General features: G+C 38.3%; 1 protein-coding gene across 1 annotated transcript; it reads right to left on the bottom strand.

Annotated features, from left to right (window-relative positions):
- Window positions 1–17338: 17338 nt before the first annotated feature.
- Window positions 17339–22490, bottom strand: LOC142541020 (26S proteasome regulatory subunit 8 homolog A-like). The gene is made up of 9 exons (XM_075647558.1): window positions 22171–22490; window positions 21323–21420; window positions 20359–20583; window positions 19559–19621; window positions 19286–19449; window positions 18959–19115; window positions 18707–18805; window positions 18366–18476; window positions 17339–17710 (listed from the first exon to the last, which is right to left on the bottom strand). Exons 1-9 carry the CDS (start codon window positions 22367–22369, stop codon window positions 17570–17572), a joined length of 1257 nt encoding a protein of 418 aa, XP_075503673.1. The 5' UTR covers window positions 22370–22490; the 3' UTR covers window positions 17339–17569.
- Between the last annotated feature and the right edge of the window lie 1242 nt (window positions 22491–23732).

Here is a 23732-nt window from a genome sequence, read left to right as displayed (position 1 = left end):
AACACCATTGACGAGAAGCTTGTTTCAATCCATATATAGATTTCTTAAGCTTATAAACCAATTGCTCACTATTACTTGAGAAGAATCATTCAGGTTGTTTCATATAAACCTCTTCCACTAGTTCTTAATTGAGAAAAGCCGTTTTCACATCCATTTGTTGTAAATCTAAGTCAAAATGTGCAACTAATGCTAGAATGATACGAAGTGAATCTTTCTTAGATACAGAAAAAAAGTCTCATTGTAGTCGATTCCTTCCTGCTAAGTGAATCTTTTAGCTACGAGTCTTGCTTTATACCTTTCAATGTTGCCTAATGAGTCTTTCTTTGTTTTGAAGACCCATTTACATCCAATGACTTTTACACCATCAGGCAACTGAACAAGATCTCAGACTCCATTAACTGCCATAGAATTCATATCTTCTTTCATAGCATTAAACCATAGTTTTGACTCATTACAACTCGTGACTTGTGAAAACGTTTCAGGATCATTTCTGGCTCCAATATTAAAGTCCGATTCTTGTAAATACACAACATAATCACTAGATATTGATGATCTTCTTATTCTATTAGATCTTCTAAGGTTGTTTGGTTGATCAACAATTTCTTGTTGTTCTTCATTAACAACTTGATCTACTGGATTTTCATCAGCGATTTGTGGAACTAAAGTAATCGGTTGCCTAACATCCATTTGATCTTGAGGGGTGTGAATTATAACCAATCTGTCATTTGAATAAGAGGGTTGTGCATTAATGTGATCATTCTCAAAAATTATGTCATGATCACTCACACTAATCAAGTCATTTTCAAGAAATTTTGCATTTCTTGATTCCACAATTCTAGTGTTGTGAGATGGACAATAGAATCTGTACCCTTTAGATTTTTCGGCATACCCAATGAAATATCCACTTATAGTTCTTGAGTCCAGTTTATTTTCTTGTGGGTTGTAAACTCTTATTTCAGAAAGACAACCCCAAACGCGTATATGTTGCAAACTCGGTTTCCAACCTTTTAATAACTCAAATGGCGTCTTTGGGACAGCCTTAGTTGGAACTCGGTTTAATATATACACAGCTGTCTTAAGAGCTTCAGTCCACAAGGATTTAGGAAATTTTGAGCTACTAAACAAGCTCCTCACCATGTCCAATAATGTTCGGTTTCTCCTCTCAGCTACACCATTTTGGTCCGGAGAACCAGGCATAGTATATTTGGCAACAATCCCATGTTCTTGGAGAAACTTCGCAAACGGACCAGGTGCCTGTCCATTCTTAGTGTATCTACCGTAATATTCTCCACCTCTATCAGTTCTCACGATCTTAATATGTTTTCCACATTGCTTTCCACTTCAGCATTAAAAACTTTAAAGGCTTCAAGTGCTTCGTTTTTATTATGAAGCATGCAGATATACATGTATCGTGAATAATCATCAATGAAGGAGATGAAGTATTTCAGACTTTGCATGTCCATATTTGGACAACAAATATCTGAATGTATGATTTCTAATATTTATGTACTCCTCTTGGCACCCTTTTTAGACTTATTAGTCCGCTTTCCCTTAATGAAGTCCATACAAGTATCAAAATCAGTAAAATCTACAGTACTAAGTACTCCATCATTTACTAATCTTTTAATTCTCTCTATGGAGATGTGTCCCAATCTCCTATGCCATAATATAGAGGAATCTTCATTTATAACACATCTTTTAATACCTCGTTGAACATACATAGTGGAGTTATTATTTTGTAAAGAAATAGAAAAAAGACCATCAACCATTGTACCATTTTCAATAAGATTTGATTTATAAAACAAATTTATTGATTTATCCAAAAACAGAAATGAATAGCCAAAAGGTACAAGTTTTGAAACTGAAATTAAATTCCTAGAAAAACTAGGACATAAAAGGTCTTTTTCAATTTTAAAATATAATCACTATTCAACACTAGGCAGCAAGTCCCAATAGCATCCACATGCGAAGACATCTTGTTTCCTGAATAGATGTTCCGCTAATTTTCTATTGGCTTCCTTAGGTTTTGCATACCCTGCAAGGTATTTGTAACATGGATTGTAGAATCAGAATCAATCTACCATGTATTATAAATCATATCGACCATATTAGATTCAAAATAGACAAATGAAATAGGAATACATTTCTTTTCAAGCCAGTCCTTAAATTTATTGCAATCCTTCTTAGTGTGTCCCTTCTTTTTACAGAAGAAACACTTGGATTCTTTCTTGATATCAGGTTGGGGTGGAATTATTCATTTCCCTTTTCCTTTGACTTTGGCTTGTTTCTTAAATTTTCCTTGTGTAGTCATAAAGACATTATTACTTGTTTCCATCAACAGCCTTCCTTCCTCTTGAACACACATGGTCATTAATTCATTAATTGACCATTTATCCTTATGTGTATTGTAGGAAATTTTGAAGGGTCTATATTGCTGTGACGGTTCGGAGGCTTTTTTGAGTTCTTGGTTGGCTTTTAGCCTATGGCCTTGGACTGGACAGTGCCTCATCAAGTTAGGAAGGTCGTGTTTTGACCGTTCGTGATTCGGATCATTTTTGAGGTCGTACGAGAATTTACGGTGCGATGTGCCAAATTGACTCTCGAAAGAGCGTTTCTTGTTTTGGACTCCATTTCACCTAGATTTCGACCCTCATCATTTTAGGAGTATTAGTTCATAATTTTAAGCGTATTTTAATCATGACTATACGTCGGTTCACTGTTGGTTCGGGTTGGTTCGGAGTCATGATTAAATACGAAGTCGTTAGACGTACTTGTCGCATTTTCAAACTTAATTGCATAGTTTGGTCAAGTATAAGCTATTGCATATTTTTCATGGCATATTTAGGTTGCAGCGAGCCTGGGAACGATCCAATCCAGTTGGTAAAATATACAGGATATTTTCATTATGCCATTTAATTATATTACGTGCATGAAAATAGAAAATACTTATTTTTGAGATTTATGCGATATTGCTTGTGGTCAATTCACTATTATGGGAGCATTATTATATACGGTCGCCAGTGACCGATCAGTTCAGTTTGGTACCACCCGGTCAGCTCAGTTCAGTTTGATAATCCACGGTAGCCAGTTACCGAACAGTTCAGTTCAGTGCAGGGGCCGCAGGCGTAGACCATAATCTCAACAGAAAATTTTTATCAGTTAGTTCAGTACAGGGCTCCAAGGAGCAAACATTCTATTTACTATTCTAAATATGCCATGAAAAATATGCAATAGCTTATACTTTAACCAAACTATGCAATTAAGTTTGAAAATACGACAATTACGTCTAACGACTTCGTATTTAATCATGACTCCGAACCAACCCGAACCAACACTGAACCGACGTATAGTCATGATTAAAATACGCTTAAAATTATGAACTAATACTCCTAAAATGATGAGGGTCGAAATCTAGGTGAAATGGAGGCCAAAACAAGAAACGCTCTTTCGAGAGTCAATTTGGCACATCGCACCGTAAATTCTCGTACTACCTCAAAAATGATCCGAATCACAAATGGTCAAAAACACGACCTTCCTAACTCGATGAGGCACTGTCCAGTCCAAGGACATAGGCTAAAATCCAACCAAGAACTCAAACAAGCCTCCGAACCGTCACAGCAAGTTGCTGTCAAATTCCAGCAGCTGTGCAATCGCGTGTCTTGTGTTGTTTTCGAGACTACCAGCCATTGGGGCGTGAACCACCGACCAGAGACTCTTACCAACATCCCAAGGAATGATTTGAGCCATGGCTAAGGGCCCTAGGCCAGCCACAATCCTCACCATTCCAGCAACCAACCAAAAGCTCTTCCCGAGGGCCCTCATGCGTGCGTGTGTGGTGTTGTGCTTTGCTTGCTGTCTCGACTCGTTCCAGTGGCCATTGATTGACCATGGCACGATCTAGACATCTAGGGGCATGGTATGAACCGTGGCTAAGGGCCATAGGCCAACCAAGATCCATACCATTCCACAAAACTCGAACACACACATGCTGTCAAAAACCGAAGGGGCCGAGAAGGGAGGGGCTGTTCTTGCATTTGATTTAAAAACCGATGCACCATGGACCGAACCACCAAAAGGGTGACTTAATCACGTCTTAGACATGCTAGGGAAGTGATCCAACCATGGCTATGGGCCTTGTGGCAGCCATGATCAGATCCATCTCCATTATGACAGCAACCTGAATTTTCGAACACAAATCTGCACCTATGGGGAGCTTGCTGTGATTTCGGTTTTCCAGCAAGCATGGGGACTGAATGAATGGACCAACATGGTCCTAATGCATCCTATTACATGTCTAGGAGCTGCCTTGGGATCCTGGAATCGAACCATCCACCTGAAACAACAAAACAAGAGGAAGCCGTGAACTGCACAAGAAAACCGAAATCTGCATGTGATGTTTTCTGAAAATTCTTTGATGTATTTCGGTTCATACATAATGATGATCATAAAACATAAAAATAATGATAGTATGACTTGATTGAAGAGTCAAGGAAGAATATATGCATGCCTGGTTTCGTTTGAAAGAAAAACGAAAAGGAGAGACAATCCGGCGCGGAGGAGGTGGAGTGATTTTCTACCTAGCTTGTTACTGAATTTTTTTTCCTCTTGTGTCTAGCTATGCAACCCACGGTTTTCTACTTCTGAAATGGCTCTGAATTTCGAGATTAGGGAGATGGGGAAATGGTTAGGGGAGTGAGGGAGATGGGTGCAAAATATAAGGGACAAATCAAGACCAAGTCTCCCTCATTTTGAAATTTTGAATTCTTGTTTGATATCAAATGATTTGTTGGTGCTTGTTGGGGTGAGGTGGCCGATCATAATACCATCTAGACTAGGTGAGGATAAGATTGATCATTAATTAAATGGTGCTCCCAAAAATAAAAGAATTATCCTACTAATTAAATACAAAGAAAGGGTCAAAGGTGTTGAGTTGGCAAGGTAATGCTTAGTCATCTAAGGGTGCAGAAAATCATCTAATAAATGGAAGGAAATATTTTTTAGTTGATAAATTTTAATACCTTAAGATCCTTACCTATCCCTAATTAATTTAGTGAACTAACCCCTTAATTATGGAACTTAAATGAATTTATTTCCTACTCACCTCAAGTAATTTAAATAATTCCTTGAACTTCCTTATTAACTTAAATTAACTTACTTGCTAGCTAAAATAAATTCTGGAAATGATTTCTAAATCTTAAATTCTATCTCAAAACTCCAACTTCAGTCCGGCCTCACTGAAATAACTGAAAATCAAACTACTGCATGAAATAATAAAATAATTAACTTCAAAGAAAAGTATTAAAATAATCATGCAATGAAGTCAATTTAATTTAAAATACTAGAATTATGCATGGCTTATACGTAGACTGATTTACGGGTTCTACAATCCTTCCCCCCTTAAAAGAAATTTCGTCCTCGAAATTAGAACTCACCGAATAACTCGGGGTATCGATCTCTCATCTCCGGCTCAGACTCCCACGTAGCTTCCTCCTCAGAATGGTTGAGCCATTTGACTTTGACTCGCTTAACCAGCTTGTTCCGAAGCTTCTTCTCCTGCCTGTCTAGGATCTACACTGGCCTCTCCTCATAAGACAAGTTCGGAGTAAGCTGCAACGGCTCGAAATTCAGCACATGCGAAGGATTTGCCATATACTTCCTCAACATGGAGACGTGGAACACATTGTGTACTCCGGCCAGATTCGGCGGAAGAGCCACACGATAAGCTAGCGTCCCAACTCTGTCGAGGATCTCAAATGATCCAATGAATCTCGGACTGAGCTTCCCTTTCTTGCCAAATCTCATGACACCCTTCATAGGTGCCACTTTCACAAAGACATGATCGCCCACTGCAAACTCTAAATCTCTCCTCCGCTGATCGGCATAACTCTTCTGTCGGCTCTGAACAGTCCTCATCCTATCACGGATCTTGACTACTACATCTGCTGCCTGCTGAACAATCTCTGGACCCAACTCTGCTCTCTCTCCTACTTCATCCCAATGAACAGGAGATCTGTACTTGCGGCCATACAGTGCTTCATACGGAGCCATACCAATAGAAGACTGGAAGCTGTTGTTATAGGTGAACTCAACCAATGGTAAGTTCGACTCCCAACTCCCGGAGAAATCAATGACGCAAGCACGGAGAAGATCCTCTAAGATCTGAATAACTCGCTCTGACTGCCCATCTGTCTGCGGATGGAAAGCTGTGCTAAACAGCAACTTCGTACCCATAGTCGAATGCAAACTCTTCCAAAACGAGGAAGTAAATCTGGGATCTCTGTCAGATACGATAGAAACTGGGACACCATGAAGTCGGACTATCTCCCGGATATACAGCTCTGCATACTGAACCATGGTGAAAGTCGTCTTAATAGGCAAGAAGTGCGCTGACTTGGTAAGACGATCTACAATCACCCAGATAGCATTCGATCCTCTGGCTGACCTCGGCAATCCGGTCACAAAGTCCATGGTAACATTCTCTCACTTCCACTCGGGAATGGGAACAGGCTTGAGCAAACCTGCTGGTCTCTGATGCTCCGCCTTCACTAACTGGCAAGTCAGACACTCGGACACAAATCGTCTGATGTCCTTCTTCATACCAGGCCACCAATACAATAGCTGCAGATCTTTGTACATCTTCGTACTCCCAGGGTGAATGGAGTACGGGGACATATGGGCCTCTGACAAAATGTCTGCTCGGATAGAATCACTGCTAGGAACCCATATCCTGTCTCGGTATCTCACAATATCGTCGCTGTCTGTATACAAGACACTGCCCTTGGCTTCATCTCTCTTCTTCCACTGTGCCAATTGCTCATCTGCGGCCTGACCACTGCGAATACGGTCAATAAGAGAAGACTGAATCGTCAAAGTAGACAGACGGGGAACTCTATCTCTAGGATATGACTCTAGATCAAACTTCTGCATCTCAAGCTGAAGAGGTTTCTTAATCGTCAAATGAGCCATCACTGCGACTTTTCTGCTCAATGCATCTGCAACTACATTAGCTTTACCCGGGTGGTAGCTAATGTCACAATCGTAGTCTTTCACAAGCTCCAACCAACGCCTCTGACGCATGTTCAGCTCCTTCTGCGTAAAGAAATACTTGAGACTCTTGCGGTCGGTGAAGATCTGGCACTTCTCTCCATACAGATAATGCCTCCAAATCTTCAAGGTGAAAACTACGGCCGCCAACTCTAGATCATGAGTAGGGTAATTCTTCTCGTGGATTTTCAGCTGTCGAGAAGCATACGCTATCACTCTCCCATGCTGCATCAGAACTGCACCTAAACAGAGCTTCGAAGCATCGGTATAAAGGACAAACTCGCCGGGCCCTGATGGCATGGCCAAAACTGGTGCTGAGATAAGAGCTTGCTTCAAAGTATCGAAACTCTTCTGACACTCCTCGCTCCAAACAAATTTCACATTTTTCTTGGTCAGTGCTGTGAGTGGAACGGCAATGGAGGAGAATCCCTGAATGAACTTTCTGTAATATCCTGCTAGCCCAAGAAAACTGCGGATCTCGGATGCATTCTGAGGCACAACCCAATCTCTGACTGCTACAACTTTTGCCGAGTCTACCTCAATACCACTGCTAGAAACGATGTGGCCTAAGAACGCCACCTTCTCTAACCAGAATTCGCATTTACTGAACTTTGCGAATAATTTGTGCTTTTGCAATGTCTGCAACACTGTGGCCAGATGTCTGCTGTGATCCTCCTGATTCTTGGAGTAGACGAGAATGTCGTCTATGAATACTATCACAAACTGGTCAAGATACGGCTGAAATACGCTATTCATGAGATCCATGAAGATCGCTGGCGCATTCGTCAGTCCGAACGGCATCACAAGGAACTCGTAGTGACCATAACGAGTCCTGAAAGCTGTCTTCGAGACATCAGCATCTCTCACCCTCAACTGGTGATAACCTGAACGCAGATCTATCTTGGAGAAAATCGAAGCTCCCTGCAACTGGTCAAACAGATCCTCAATCCTCGGAAGTGGGTATTTATTCTTCACTGTAACCCTGTTCAACTCCCGATAGTCAATACAAAGCCTCATCGAGCCATCCTTCTTCTTAACAAATAAGACTGGCACGCCCCAAGGTGAGAAGCTAGGGCGAATGAACTCCTTGTCCAGAAGTTCCTGTATCTGTTTCTTAAGCTCTGCCATCTCTGTCGATGCTAGTCGGTACGACGCTTTGGATATCGGAGCCGTACCTGGCATAAGCTCAATGGAAAACTCCACCTCTCTCTCGGGTGGCATACCAGAGACGTCTTCGGGAAAAACGTCTAAGAAATCTCTGACAATCGGAACATCTGAGGCTGACTGGATGGGTTCCTTGGGGACAGATAAAAAGGTCGCTAGAAATGCCCGACACCATCTATGCATGAGCTTCCTGGCCTGAACATAAGGAATAATGCGCGGTAAAGGAAAGTACCATGTCCGGCTCAAATAAGAACTGCTCCATTCCAGGCGGTCGGACAAGAACAGATCTCCACTGGAAGTCTATCAAAACTCTGTTCCTCAATAGCCAGTCCACCCTAGGATGATGTCTAATTCTGGCATTGGTAGCACAATCAGATCCGCATAAACAAGATTACCGTGCAGCTCAAGGTCTATATCTCGGATAACATTGGTAGCTGCCATCTCCTCGCCTGACGGCAACACTACTGAAAAGGCTATGTCTAGCCCAATGGTCTTGATCTTGAGAAAGTTTGCAAAGACCTCCGAAATAAACGAGTGAGTGGCCCCAGAATCTATCAAGGCCTTGGTAGCGGAACCAGATATAAAAATTCTCCCTGAAAGATTGGAACTCTAAGTTGAATCCAATAGCTACAAGAACTAAACTTATAGACATGCAAAGGCCAGAGTTCTTCTAACTTAAATCCCCAAAATAATACTGAGTAGAGCATGCAATCCTATCACCGTTCTAAGTTCAATCTTAATCCCTATTCCCAAAACACGAAAATTCAAATAATAACTTAAAGCTTAAAAGTACCTGTCAACAACATAGTCTCCGGGTTTGTTTCCGTGGAATGGAGAGCAAAAACTCTGCCTTGGGTAGGAAGATTCCTCTGAGGGCACTGCAGCAACATGTGGTCTGGACTGCCACACTTAAAACACTTTCCTGAGCCAGACATACATGCTCCAGGATGGCGGCGTGAGCACCTGGGGCAGACTGGGTGCTCATAAGTCCTCGGGGCTGGGCGTCCCCGCTGCTGCTACTGTTGCTGACCTCTGTTTCTAGGCGGTCCATGAAAAGGCCTCTTATTCTGCTGCTGATGATGATGAAGAGGAGGGTGGTGTGGTACCTGGACTGGGCGCTTGCCCTGGCAATCCCTCTCGATATCCCGCAGATCCTGCTCTGCGGCTAGGGCCTTGGAGACAGCAATCTCATAAGTAGCAGGGTCAGACACCCTAACATCCCGGCGCAAGATAGGCAGTAGACCCACCAGGAAATGCATCAACTTGGCTCTGGCATCATTCGCGATCAGGGGCACAAAATGACAGCCCCTCTCGAACTTACGGATGAACTCCGTAACCATCATATCTCCCTGTCTCAGGCTCATGAACTCAGTGGTCAACCTGGTGCGCACTTCCTCAGCAAAATATTGGAGTAGAAAACCTCCGTGAAGCGTGTCCAAGACAGTGTAGCCAAGGTCAGGGCTACTGACGCTCCTTCCCACCATAAGCGGGCATCTCCACTGAACAGATAGGTGGCACAACGGACTCTGTCTGCATCTCCCAGCTCCATGAACTCGAAGATAATCTCGAGGGATTTGATCCATCCCTCGGCAATCATGGGGTCAGACGTCCCAGAAAACTCCTTCGGGCGCATCTTCATAAACCTCTCATAAACAGCCTCGGGCCCTGTCGGCCTGGCTGCGGCTGCGGCTGCGGCATTGTTCCCCGCAAACTGTGCGAAGAACTGTGTCATCCCAGCTAGCATCTGGGCACTCATGTCAGGTGGGGGCGGTGGTGGAGGTGGAGGAGGAGGAGGAGGTGTCTGCCTCTCTTGTCTCTGATCGTCATCGTCCTCGCGACGGTGCTCGCCACTACCTCTCGGGCGTCCTACTTGACGTCTAGGGGGCATACTGTTCCAAACATAACCCATACGTAACTAACATGCATAATTCCATAATTTATTTTAAATGAACACTGAAATGCTGAAAAATCTGGTCGAAATTATTTCATGGAAGCATGCTGTCAAAATAATTCATGCTTTAAATAAAATGCAGAACTGTAAAACTTACAGACCGAAGGCGTGGCTTCGTGAGCTTCTCGTGGTCAGTAGTAGTGTTACCCTATACAGAACCACCGCTCTGATACCAACTGTAACGCCCCAGATTCGACGATTTTTCTCACTGTATCAAGACAGGTTTTTCCAGCGTGCTTATGTCCTCACTCACACGCACCTTGAGAAACTTCCTAGGAGGTCGCCCATCCCAAAATTGCCCCAAGTCAAGCACGCTTAACTTTGGAGTTCTTAAGTGATGAGCTACCGAAAAGAAGATGCACCTTCGTGATATGAGTAGTACAAATCAAATCTTTTAAGCTCTCTTCAACTGTACAGTCCATTACATTGAACAGTCTCGGAATCCCTCTCATTCCCGTGTGGGTCGGTTCATTCATGTTCCCTCCACCTAGAAGCCTGCTAGGAGCCGCTCATTGTCCGTGCAACTGATGGCACCGGCGATCACCCCCCGCCCTCTTCGGCCCCTTCGGTTTTTGACAGCATGTGTGTGTTCGAGTTTTGTGGAATGGTATGGATCTTGGTTGGTCCTATGGCCCTTAGCCATGGTTCATACCATGCCCCTAGATGTCTAGATCGTGCCATGGTCAATCAATGGCCACTGGAACGAGTCGAGACAGCAAGCGAAGCACAACACCACACATGCACGGATGAGGGCCCTCGGCAAGAGCTTTTGGTTGGTTGCTGGAATGGTGAGGATTGTGGCTGGCCTAGGGCCCTTAGCCATGGTTCAAATCATTCCTTGGGATGTTGGTAAGAGTCTCTGGTCGGTGGTTCACGCCCCAATGGCTGGTAGTCTCGAAAACAACACAAGACACGCGATTGCACAGCTGCTGGAATTTGACAGCAACTTGCTGTGACGGTTCGGAGGCTCGTTTGAGTTCTTGGTTGGCTTTTAGCCTATGGCCTTAGACTGGACAGTGCCTCATCAAGTTAGGAAGGTCTTGTTTTTGACCGTTCGTGATTCGGATCATTTTTGAGGTCGTACGAGAATTTATGGTGCGATGTGCCAAATTGACTCTCGAAAGAGCGTTTCTTGTTTTGGCCTCCATTTCACCTAGATTTCGACCCTCATCATTTTAGGAGTATTAGTTCATAATTTTAAGCGTATTTTAATCATGACTATACGTCGGTTCAGTGTTGGTTCGGGTTGGTTCGGATTCATGATTAAATACGAAGTCGTTAGACGTAATTGTCGCATTTTCAAACTTAATTGCATAGTTTGGTCAAGTATAAGCTATTGCATATTTTTCATGGCATATTTAGGTTGCAGCGAGCCTGGGAACAATCCAATCCAGTTGGTAAAATATACAGGATATTTTTATTATGCCATTTAATTATATTACGTGCATGAAAATAGAAAATACTTATTTTTGAGATTTATGCGATATTGCTTGTGGTCAATTCACTATTATGGGAGCATTATTTTATATGGTCGCCAGTGACCGATCAGTTCAGTTTGGTACCACCCGGTCGTCAGTGACCGGTCAGCTCAGTTCAGTTTGATACTTCCCGGTAGCCAGTTACCGATCAGTTCAGTTCAGTGCAGGGGCCACAGGCGTAGACCATAATCTCAACAGAAAATTTTTATCAGTTATTTCAGTACAGGGCTCCAAGGAGCAAACATTCTATTTACTATGACTTTCAGTTCACTTATGCACGTATTATAATTGCTCAGTACAAGTTATTTTAAGTATGGCTCATGACATGATATTTTATCCATGCAAATTACATTTTATCGTTATCTACGATATTTGCATGCTGAGTCTTTAGGCTCACTAGACTTGATTGTTGTAGATACTGATGAGGCCAGGGCCGAGGGCGGGGACCAGTGAGCCAGCTTGGGTCGGCAATAGTGGCACCCGATGACCTCAGTTTCAGCACATGTCATTTTATGCTCAAATATTTTTACCAGTTGTTGGACATTCTTTGAATTGTTATTTTTGGCAAACTTTATTTTCTTCCGCTGCTATATATTTTTTTTTTAAACATTGAACTTGATTCATCAGTTGATTTTATGGATGAGGCACTCCATTTATTTTAAAAGAAAAAAAAATTTAATTTTCGCAAATTTTCAAAGTAAGAATTTTCGGGCCTTTTACAAATTCTTTCTTTCCATATTTTATAGTTATCGCCCTTTAGTTCGAGAATGTCACATTTCATATCAGAAAAACTTGCAGGTTGCATAACTGCACAAAATATCATATGCTTAAAATTTTGAGACAATATCATGTTTTACCAATGTAATTCATGTTTTAAAAATCTAGTGACATAAAATTTTCTTGTGGGCTAAAATTTTAATTCAATAAGATTTTTCTGTAACTTTATGATAAAACTATCAAAATATATTTTCCTTAACTCATGTGGGTAAATTAAGAAAAATAAAATTTGATATTTTAACCTAATTAGTTATATAAATATAATAAAAATCCATGTAGGGTAAAATTTATTATGTTTATATAATTAATTACAATTGATGTCCATTATGTGATCCAAATCCACTTAATGCACAATTTTCATAATTAAGGATTATGTGGATATTACTCAATTATTTAAAATTATACGGTTCACTGGACAAAATTTTAACTTTACTTTAATACTTTATATAATAATTATTTAGTAACATAATCAATATTTTCCAAGAGTGGTCCCAGGAAAGATAGGTAGTGCTAAGGCCCTTTAAATACATAACTCCTAGTCAGAGCAACATTCCTCAGGGAGACCAGTGGCAAGTCAAGGCAGTTTAAACCGATCTATGAAGAACTCCCTCAGATAATGTTTTCTTACGTCACCTTATAATTATTATTTAACTTAATTATCCACATTTATGTGAATCTTTGTAAGCCAAAATTTTTCATTAAATAACTTTATATTCACATTTTTACTTAATATGAACAAATATGTTCCCCATCAGTTTTTCTCTTCAATCAGAGTAGTGATAAAGTGAGGATCACATTTATCAGTTTTTTTCTTCTATCAGAGTAGTGATAAAGTGAGGATTATTTGTTTATTTATTCATTTGTGAACATCTAAAAAATTTTATTTTATAATATTATATTCACATCTTACTTGATATGTTTATTTCAAATTATAAACAAATCAATATAATTTAATATGAACATAATGTAAATATTAATTTACCAAAATATTTTTCAATACAATTTGTATTTAAAAACATCAAAAATAAATGCAAGTATAATATTAAATTTGCATATACACATTATACACTTATCCATAATATTTGACATTTTATCTAACATGCAAAAATAATTTCTAAACATGTATTAAAAATTACGTCGAACTTGGAATTATTTTAATGTGTACAAATTATTTAACAAAATGCTATATGTATACCGAATTATACATATAACTTAATAATACATTAATCATTATTTATTTATTTATTATTATTTTTATTTTACAAATAATAATAATAATAATAATTAATGTTGCGGGACCCACCAATTTGACAAATTGAAAGAATTGTTTACTGACACAAATTTATAAAGAATGAAAAATTTGGACAATTGAAATGTGTGGGTCTAATTTCAATTTATTATTCTGAAAGCTTTGTCTGAATAATTGAATTCAGCAGCTACGTGAAATGCATGAATTCAGTTGCCAAAATCATGAATTTGCAAACTGCGAAGTCTTCTTTAAGCTTTTTTCTGCAACTTCTCTGAAAATATTTTTGCTCTCAAAAATTCTTATTTTATTTTTCAAGAATCAAGGAAAAACTTCAAACTCCGATCAGAATACAATTCTAAGGTAAGTTTCTTAATATTATTACGTGATCCGATCTTTAAATTTCATGTTTCTTACGCAAATTTTAGAAAATGAAAAACAAATTTTCAAGGGACAGATATCACTGCTTTGATACCAAATGTCAGAAGTTTTCTCAAAAATCATGTTTTCACGTATATATAAACATGATAAATAATATGCTGAAGCGGATCGAGAATTACCTCCGGCCATTGAAATTTTTTATTTCTCTGCTTTTCCTCCGATTGATGTCTTCTAAACACTTCACACACTCTATAGATGGTGTATAATTTTCTTATGTGGTGTGTGCTTAGGGACCTCAGTCGCTGCTATTTATAGGCAACTCATACCATCAACGAGTTTATGTGGGAGCTTGATTGTCGAAAGAAGAAACGTGTATGCATCTCGATTTTCTAAAGTTGAGACGGCGTACGTAAGTTTTGTCAAAAGATGTAGGCAATGACCGTCGCCATTTCCTACACGATACTTCTTTTAATATGTGTCATATTTCTTACAGGAGGAGAGAACTAATTTTCTTTTAGCATTTTTGGCTAGTGCCCTAGTCCGCTTGACTGGCTTCTTCTCTTGTTCTTCTCCCTTTTCTATTTTGATAGCAAGAGGTTCCTCTCCGCTTGGAACATTCTTCTTGACATACGATTCCGCATCGTTCCGATCGAGCACCTTGAATTTGGGGAGTTTGATAGCATCTACGAGTTTGATCTTCTTATGCTCTAGGAGATCACAAAGAGTAATAGTGAAGCCCAGAGATTGAGCTTCTTTCTTCACCATTGCAGTGAAAATCTTGCACAAGATGTTGGACCAGTTGACATTCAACTTTGATGCGATGGTTGCCGTGGATAAAAACTTTTTGGCGGTTATCTTGTCAAAAGAATTACATGCCTTAGCCAACAGCGGCTTGCTCACAATCATGATTTGCCAAAACGGGATCGGAACGGCCGGAACGGCCATTCCGGAACCGGAACGCTACCTACCTTGACAAGGGTTCCGGTGTTTGGAGGTATATGATGTGGGTCGGCGTTCCATGCATGAAGAACGACGATTTAACGGGAAAACGGAACGCGCCACGCTCGGAACGGAACCGAACGCAATTCGCGACTGGTTTTGTTAAGAACTGTCGCTAGTAGCGACGGTTTTATGTATGTAGCGACGATTTTTATTCAACCGTCGCCGATTTACATCGGCTGTAAATCGAAGACGGGTTTAATAAAATCGTCGCCAAATTAAAATCAACGACGGTTGAATAAAAACCGTCGCTAAATTTACTGACGGTTTTTCATAAAACCGTCGCAAATCTGAATCAGCGACGGATTTAATAATGCACGTATCTTTGCTTTCTAGTACAAATAATGCAATTGTAGGTCCTATTGCACGTCGTATCTTTGCTTTGTAGTACAAATAATGCAATTTTGAGCACATGCATTGTTTGGATAAAAACGTCGCCAAATTAAATTTCTTATTTACATCAAATAATCTATTTAAATAATATTTATTTTAATTTTTATATTTCTAAATATTTTCCAAAATTTTTAATTTTTATATATTTATAATATTTTTTTTAAATACTCGTTCCGCGAAATTTCATTATAACTGGAACGGTAGTATCTGTTCCGATCTCCGCGACCGCGACAGCGAACCATGCTCACAATGTCAGCGAGTAGTCTATATGCCACCTTCAAGTCTTTCTTTTGTCAGGTCGGAGCCATGAGTGGGAAGCCAAACAGAGAACTCAACTCTCCGATGAGCATATTTGCTTTCTGGAAAGACATAGAATGAACTTTATCCAGTCGTTGGTAGATCGAAGATATCAGCAGACAGGTTATGTGTGATAATGGCATTCACCCATTGAATAGTGCACACCACCTATCAATGCTCCATCTTATCATGCTCAAAGAATTCATCGAATAATGTCTCTGAAAATTGGAAACCGCGTCCTAGGAACTTCCTGAGACCTGAAACCTCCAACATCTTGAACATTGTCACCATGGCCTCGTCCTTCATGGCCAAAACAGATGTGAATTTGATGGCTAGAGTGTTTGCAGAATAGCTGGTCATCTTGAGATATTGTTTGAAGAAAATGTCACTTTTTTCTACACACACAGTTAGAGAGCAAAGAGAATGGGAAGAGGGCAAGAATACAGATAGAATGCTAATGGTTTGCTAAGTAATCCTGAAAAGAATAAACAAGAAATAAAAACTGAATATATATACGATCCGAATAGATAGACATGTCAGTCTACATGTCTCTATTTCGTTGATGGAATTTTTGAATTTTGAAAATCAAAAAGTAACTTTTGGCAAGTCGAAAAGTGATTTTTGATGGTTCATAGTATCTGAGCGAAATAAATTTTAAAATGGATAGTATAAGTTAGAACAATAAATTTAGGAAATGAATCAAGTTTCCTAAATATTAAGATATTATTTCTCAAACATTCTCTTATCTCACATTCTCAGTTTCTTTTCTCTGGCTCAACTCTCCATAAAACCATTACGAAGATAACAATAATAAAAAATTAGTAGGTCTTCTGTGAAACGGTATTACAGATATGCATATCTGTAAGACGGTCACCCGGTTCATATTTGTAATAAAAAATATATTTTCACACAAATTTATTATTTTTCATGTGTCGGATCAGATTAGAGATTCGTCTCTCAAAATGATCTATGTGACGATCTAATAAAATATTTGCATAAAAGAATATGGTGGAGGAGAAAATAACAAAAATTAAAGATATGTTAATTATAGAAAAACTAATATTGTGCAGTGAAAATTTTATTAAAACTTAATAAATTCGCTCTTTTAACCTAAATTTAAGATTTTGGTAAATGTCACGTCTTCCCTTCACTTGTCAGGCTTCATTCCCCAAAGATCAATTAGCGCAATACGAGCATCGTAAGCAATTTGATGTGGGCGTCCTGAGAGTAATTGTACTTCATTGCAAACGAATGACAGTCACCAGTCTTTGAAGAAAGGGAAGTGTGTATGCTAATTTTAAAAAATTGTCCTATTTCAACATATAGAGGACTATTTTTAAAAATAACACACATAATGAATCCATTTGCCATAATTTCCTACGGTTAAAACAAGCAAATGGCAGATCCTCTCCATCGACCAGACGTAAACATACACTTCTAGCTGATGTGTAAATTCAATTTTTACTAGTATTATAGTTAATTTCTAAAGTAAAATACCTCAGATACTAGATTCAGATCAAGCTCTAGTCGAACTTGATCCAGCCATATTGACTCCTCCAGCCCACCTCAATATTTTGTAGGGGAAATTAGAAAATTTGCTTAAACTAATAAAATAATAATAGCGTCCGCCTGGTATATCAAATGAGCACTTTTCTTATATTAAGTGTCAATTTTGACGCCTAAAAACACCCGAGAACAAGAGAGATCCATAGAGAATGTTCACAGAGAAGAAACAATGCTTGAACATGCATTGAGTACAAGTTCGACATTGTTCACCGAGCATGGGTTCGATCTTTCGATCATGTACTTGTGTTCAGTAGCAAAATAAGACGACATACACTACTTCCAAAGTTTCCTCAAGGACATGTTTTTGTCAGTTTCCTTCTTCATGACCTTGGCAACAGCCATTTCAAAGTCTTCTTGAGTAACATGAACCCTCCTCTCTCTCAGAGCAAACATTCCAGCCTCCGTGCAGACGGCCTGCCAATGTAACAGATTCTCAGTCAATGCTAGTTCATCTTCAAGGGTTATAAATAATGTCCTAAAAGTAAAATTTTCAAATATCACTCCTATAACATAAGCAACATAACTTACATTCCTCAATTCATTTCCCAAATATACATTTTCAGGAAACATGTCTGCTAATACCACAAAGATAACCAAACGTACCCTAACAACTTTTATGGCAAACATACATACGAGAAAAAAGACTTTATGTCCACGTAAAGGGAAACTTCTCATTATAAGCTTTAAAATAAGCATACAAGAGATCGGTAAGAACTATAAGAGATTTTATCAAAGAAACACAGGCATGATAGAGCAGGCACAACTGTTGTACTCCAATATTTTAGATATTTATTGCACCATGGTGTATGTTGTACACAAAATAATGATTGTTTTGGCTTCTATGGAAACATGTTTCAGACTTCTTTTACTTGGTTAGCAAATGCATATCATATTCTAGTTGAAAAATACTTGAATGGAACTTGCAATTATATGACCCAATTGTGTAACAAAAAAGGTATGACCAAAGACTATATTGTTGAGGGTAATTGAGGAAAAAACTACATATTATTGATGACTTCAAGGACATTGAATATATACCAAGATTAATTTACAAAAAATGTCGGCGTACCTTGAGTTCTGCACCAGATGCGCCGTTCATTTTCTCGGCAATCTTCTTCAGATCAATTCCACGCATCATGTTCATTTTCCTCGAATGTATCTTCAATATGTCAAACCGGGACTGAAAAAGAAATTATGTTAGCCATGTGAAAGTCAAATGGGATCAGCGACAACGTACCAAAACTCAAGAGCACCAATAAAAACAAAATTAGCAGTTGAAAGAAGAAACTTGCAGTATGAGTTTCAAGGATGGACGAAAAGTAGAGCAGAAAGCACAATCGAAATATATAATGTAAAACAGTGATGACTGAACATAAGATTTCTAGGGAGAAATGCTGAATTCAAACATACATCTGCATTCGGATTTGGGAACTCAATTTTCCTATCGATTCTTCCAGGCCTGAGTAGAGCTTGGTCCAGAATGTCGATTCTATTAGTAGCCATCAGTACCTGCATAAATCAGTCGTACATAAAAAATAATGCAAAACCCTGATTTTAAATGTAGCTACATCAAATTGATTTTATGGCATGCCAAAAAAGAAAAATGACAAAAGGAGAATAAGTATTCAACCGAAAAACACTTGGACTTGGACTTGGACATACTTTTATCTTATTAGATGCTTCAAAACCATCAAGCTGGTTGAGTAGCTCCAGCATAGTCCTCTGAACTTCACTATCCCCATTGCCGCTTCCAGATTCCATGCGAGCAGATCCTATGCTATCAATTTCATCCATAAAGATAATAGATGGAGCATGCTCTCTGACAACAAAGTAAAATAACTAAGTATATGTAGAGGAAAAAGTTATAAATATTGTCTATTTATCCACTATTCCAATGAAAAAAGTAAGCATTGCTGACTCCGTAAGGAAATTAAGAAGAGTGTTAGCAAAAAAGCCATATATAAACTGATGCTTTCCATTTGAACAAACCTGGCCATCACAAAAAGTTCTCTCACCATCCTAGAGCCTTCTCCAATGTACTTTTGTACTAATTCTGAGCCTGACACTCGGATAAAAGTGCAGTCAGTATGATGAGCCACTGCCCTTGCCAGAAGCGTTTTACCAGTGCCAGGAGGTCCATATAGCAAGACTCCCTTCAGCAATTGAAGGAGATAAAAAATTATAAATGCTATTAAAGGAGATAAAAAGATTAATAAATACTTTCAAATGTTGAAAGAACTGTAAACCAATTGCTAATGGTACCTTCGGCTGCGCAATTCCAAGACTCTCAAACAATTCAGGATGTTTGATAGGAAGTTCAATAACCTATACAAATAAAAGAGGGCAGGGGAAGAAAACAACTTAAATATCAGATGCAACATCACGTTAAGCAATAGTTGCAGAAAAACTCAACAGCGGAAATTCCTGTGAGCACCAGCTCACTTGAAAAGACCTAGTTTTCAACCTTGGGAATGTAAGTAAACCTACTCGGTCTGAATCTACCATTTGAATTTTGATACATATTAAAAAAATTAACAAAAACAATGCAAGGATGAGAATCTTGCTTCCTTTAAAACAAAAATAAGGTTTTGCATATACTACAAGCAACCATTATTCTTCTACCTCTCGCCCAATCCAAAAATAATTTCATTCCTATTAAATGAACAATCAGAGATGAAGTACTTCCTCCAGAATGAATAAAAATTAAGATCGTAAATCAGCTTATCGGAATATTATTAACTTGTACATATCAATGAAATCTCACTTTTAAAAAGATTTCCTGATTGTCTTCTATGGAACAATGAAATCATTTATTAAAAAAGAAAAATAATGAAAATAGTTAAAGGCCAATAGAAACAAAGTGACAGCAATAAAAGATGGGACTCGCGTGCCTGTTAAGAAAAGAAAGTAACACTAAAAAAACTCTAATAGAATATATAAAAATTTAATTTCTCAATCAAGGGTTTAGAAAGAAAATTATTTTACAGGATAGTGACAATAACAAATACATAAGATAATACTTTCAATATAAATCAACAACCAAAAGAGAATTTGAAGAACACCTCCTTTATCTCTTTAATTTGCTGGTCAAGACCACCAATCATGTCATACGTGGAGTCCGGAACTTTCTCTACTTTCATAAGGTTCACCAACGGATCAACTTTACTGGGAAGAATCAAGTGGAGCACGTAGCTATCATTACGCAAAGCAACTCTTGTTGATGGTGTAATCTTAGTGATATCAATGTTCTTGTCAATGTCAACAACATACTTACCCTCAGGATGAACCTGAGAAAAAATAAACCAAAAGCGTCTATTATTAACGTAAATCTGGCAAAGACTTAAAAAGCAAACGCACCTTGCATCACGTCCTTCAAAATTTTCTAATATCATTGTGGCATTGTATAAACCCCATCTAAGACAATAATTATCAACATCTGGCATGGAACAAAAATTCAATAACTGAAACAAAGCTAGATGGTCCTCTTTCTACCCTAACTAAAGGAATAAAATAATGGTTTCTCTTCTTTTAGTTTCTTTTATATTATATTACTGTCAGAACTCAATGGCCACTTTCCCAACCTGAAGAAGTGAATATTGATTAACAACTACATTTTTGTGGACTGATTTCTATATTTCAAAGCACTCAGCGAGAGAGAGATTGAAGGGATTCCATACAAAGAAAATTTTCCTCTCTCCTCCGTAAACATCACCTTGGGCACTTCTAGTGCACTTCGGATTCATGAGGAAGTAAATAGATGAGCTTGTTCAAACTTTTTTATAAGAGCTCCAATTCACATCGAATAATGATCATTTTCGAGGTGAACAAGAGGACAAACACAAGCAAAAAGCCACCAGACAAAAATCATGAATAAAATAAACTTAAACTTACCATTCCGCTTCATTTGGACATAGGATAAAATTGGAATCGGGGAACGAAAGAACAGAAAGAGTAAAAGGTAAAGCTAATGCAAAGCCCAAACACGTGATTTATAAAATGCTGTTAACAGATGAAAAGATAACAAACCTTGACAAGAACCTTTGATTTTCCCATGACTTTGACAACTTCACCAACATAAGATCCAGGCTCTTGAAGGAGCTGCAACTCTTCCTTCAGCGATCTCACTAAACACCAAAGACATTTATTAAGAACATATTCAGCACCGTAAATATCTATGATATATCTCTGTGCATAAATGATTGTTTTCTCCTATAACCTTGAGTCACCTTAGTCATGCTAACTTAAATTGATTCCATAGCTTCAATTCCCATTAATCAAGACATAAATAAGAACAAGATGGCACCATGCTAACAATTAGCAAGTACAACAGGATTGCATTTCCTCGCAGAGTTGACACACAGAGGAAAAAAGCAATGCGGAAACGGCTTCTGTCATTTCAAATATTGAGGATTGATACCAGTATTTCTTTAATCAATGAGCTTATACATCATGCTAAAATCTCCCTATCATTACATCCCACCCTAAAAACCTGACTTCAAAATCCCAATTTTCTACAAAATCCTACTTTATCAGACACTAGCCCTCACTCGCACATAAAATATCCTTTCCATGTCTCCGTCAACTGAGGAAGGATTCCCAGTCCCCAAACTAATTTCCCAAAACACGCCACTAACCAAAACTGAGGCAAATTGACAAAGCCTAAACAAAATTGAACAGCCAAAGAAACCCTAGACATTTCTCTCGAATCTATACGACTATTATAACTTTAAATATCATGATATCGAAATCACGACCACGTAAATTCACCTAATCCCATAAAATAAACAAAGGGGTATCAAAATCCTAGGTAAGAGATAAAAATAACAACCAAAAGAAAAACCCTCGAAAAAATCACAAAAAGAGAAAAAGAAGACCTCGAGCATTAAGGTCGTTCCGCTGTGCTTCGAGACGCTGGAGATCGTGGTCTTTTTGACGAACAAGAAGCTGCATATCCTGTATACGTTGCTGATAGTATTGCCGGAGCCCCTCACCACCGCCAGCCCCTGTACCAGCTTGCTGGTGATGCTGCTTTGATTTCTCCCCCGTTCGAGTCTCTACGGCCGCCGTCGCCATTATATATGACGTTCACCTTTTTCGATCGAAGAGTAGCTGTGGATTCTTCACGCGACCAGATTTCCTCTCTTGGTCCTGTAGCACCGTTGCCGCCTAATCCTATGGTCTTTTGAGTAATTTTTTTCTTTTTCTTTTTTTTTCCCAAGTGAAGATGCTAAAAATATTATCCATTTTGTTTTTTCAGATTAAAACATATTATCCAATTAACTAAACTACTATTGAATTATTCCAAATAATGGCTTTACTATTTCTTTTTAAAAAAAACCCGATGATTTATAGTTTTCATATCATTAGAAACGAACATATGTTCGAGATTTTAATTATAATAATATATTTTAAAATTAAAAAATAAAATTTTCCTCTCTAAACAGTCCTCCACTATCTGGATTTTTTAAAAAAAAATCACAAAGATTTTGTTCATATTAACAACATTAGATATTTTTCTTTTTGTTTTTAAAATTATTTTTTAAAAAAGAGTTATTAAATTATTCGTTATAATATAAGATGTAGTACTCTATTGAGGTTATAAAACAGTTAAAATGTTATATTATCATTTCCCAAATCGGTAATTATTTTACTCTGACTATCCACTTTCCCATAATTACAACACTTCCACAAGTCATGGAAATTTAATGAAATTTACTTCGATATCAATCATAAAATCAAATATTTATCATTTTAAAATCCTTAAAAATAGGAATACTTAGAAGGCCAAAATGACAATTTAAGATACACAGGCATATATTCATACCTGTATTTCCTAATTAAAAAAAAAAAGACACTCCGACTTTAAAAAAAAAAATTGAAATGAAAAAATGTTTTATATGATATTGATATAAATGTAGTACTCTCACACTACATCCAAAAGACCGATTTTAATTCGGGTGTTTGGAAAATTGCAATCGATATATTTTTATTAGAGTTGTCAAAATAGGTTGGACTCGTCGGATCGGCTCGTCCAGTTACATAAAATAGGTGGGTTCGTTTGGTAATCACGACCCGCCCCGTCAAATTCAACTTAAAATTAGCATCACTCGTAGGCCGGCACACACTACAAGAAAAAACTAAATCAACAACGCACATACGACAACGGTTTTTACTAAAACCATTGTCGTATGCTTTTTAACAACAATTTTAGCTCGTTGGGTTGGTCTGCCCCGTCACATAAAATAGATAAGTTGGATTGGTAAAACATCGATCTGAAAAAGAGAAAGCTGGCATGTCCCCAGCCCACTAATGACAGTTACTGTGTGTTGTGCTACACTGTCAGCCTATTTTGATAATTTATGAAATCATTAAATTTTACATTATGATATTACTTTTATGTTAACACAAGCTCAGCCAACAACTGGTCAAGTCAAAT

This window comes from Primulina tabacum, chromosome 3 (assembly GCF_025594145.1).
Source record: "Primulina tabacum isolate GXHZ01 chromosome 3, ASM2559414v2, whole genome shotgun sequence".
In the NCBI taxonomy this organism is placed as follows: Eukaryota; Viridiplantae; Streptophyta; class Magnoliopsida; order Lamiales; family Gesneriaceae; genus Primulina; species Primulina tabacum.
This window is presented reverse-complemented; position numbering and strand designations above follow the sequence as displayed.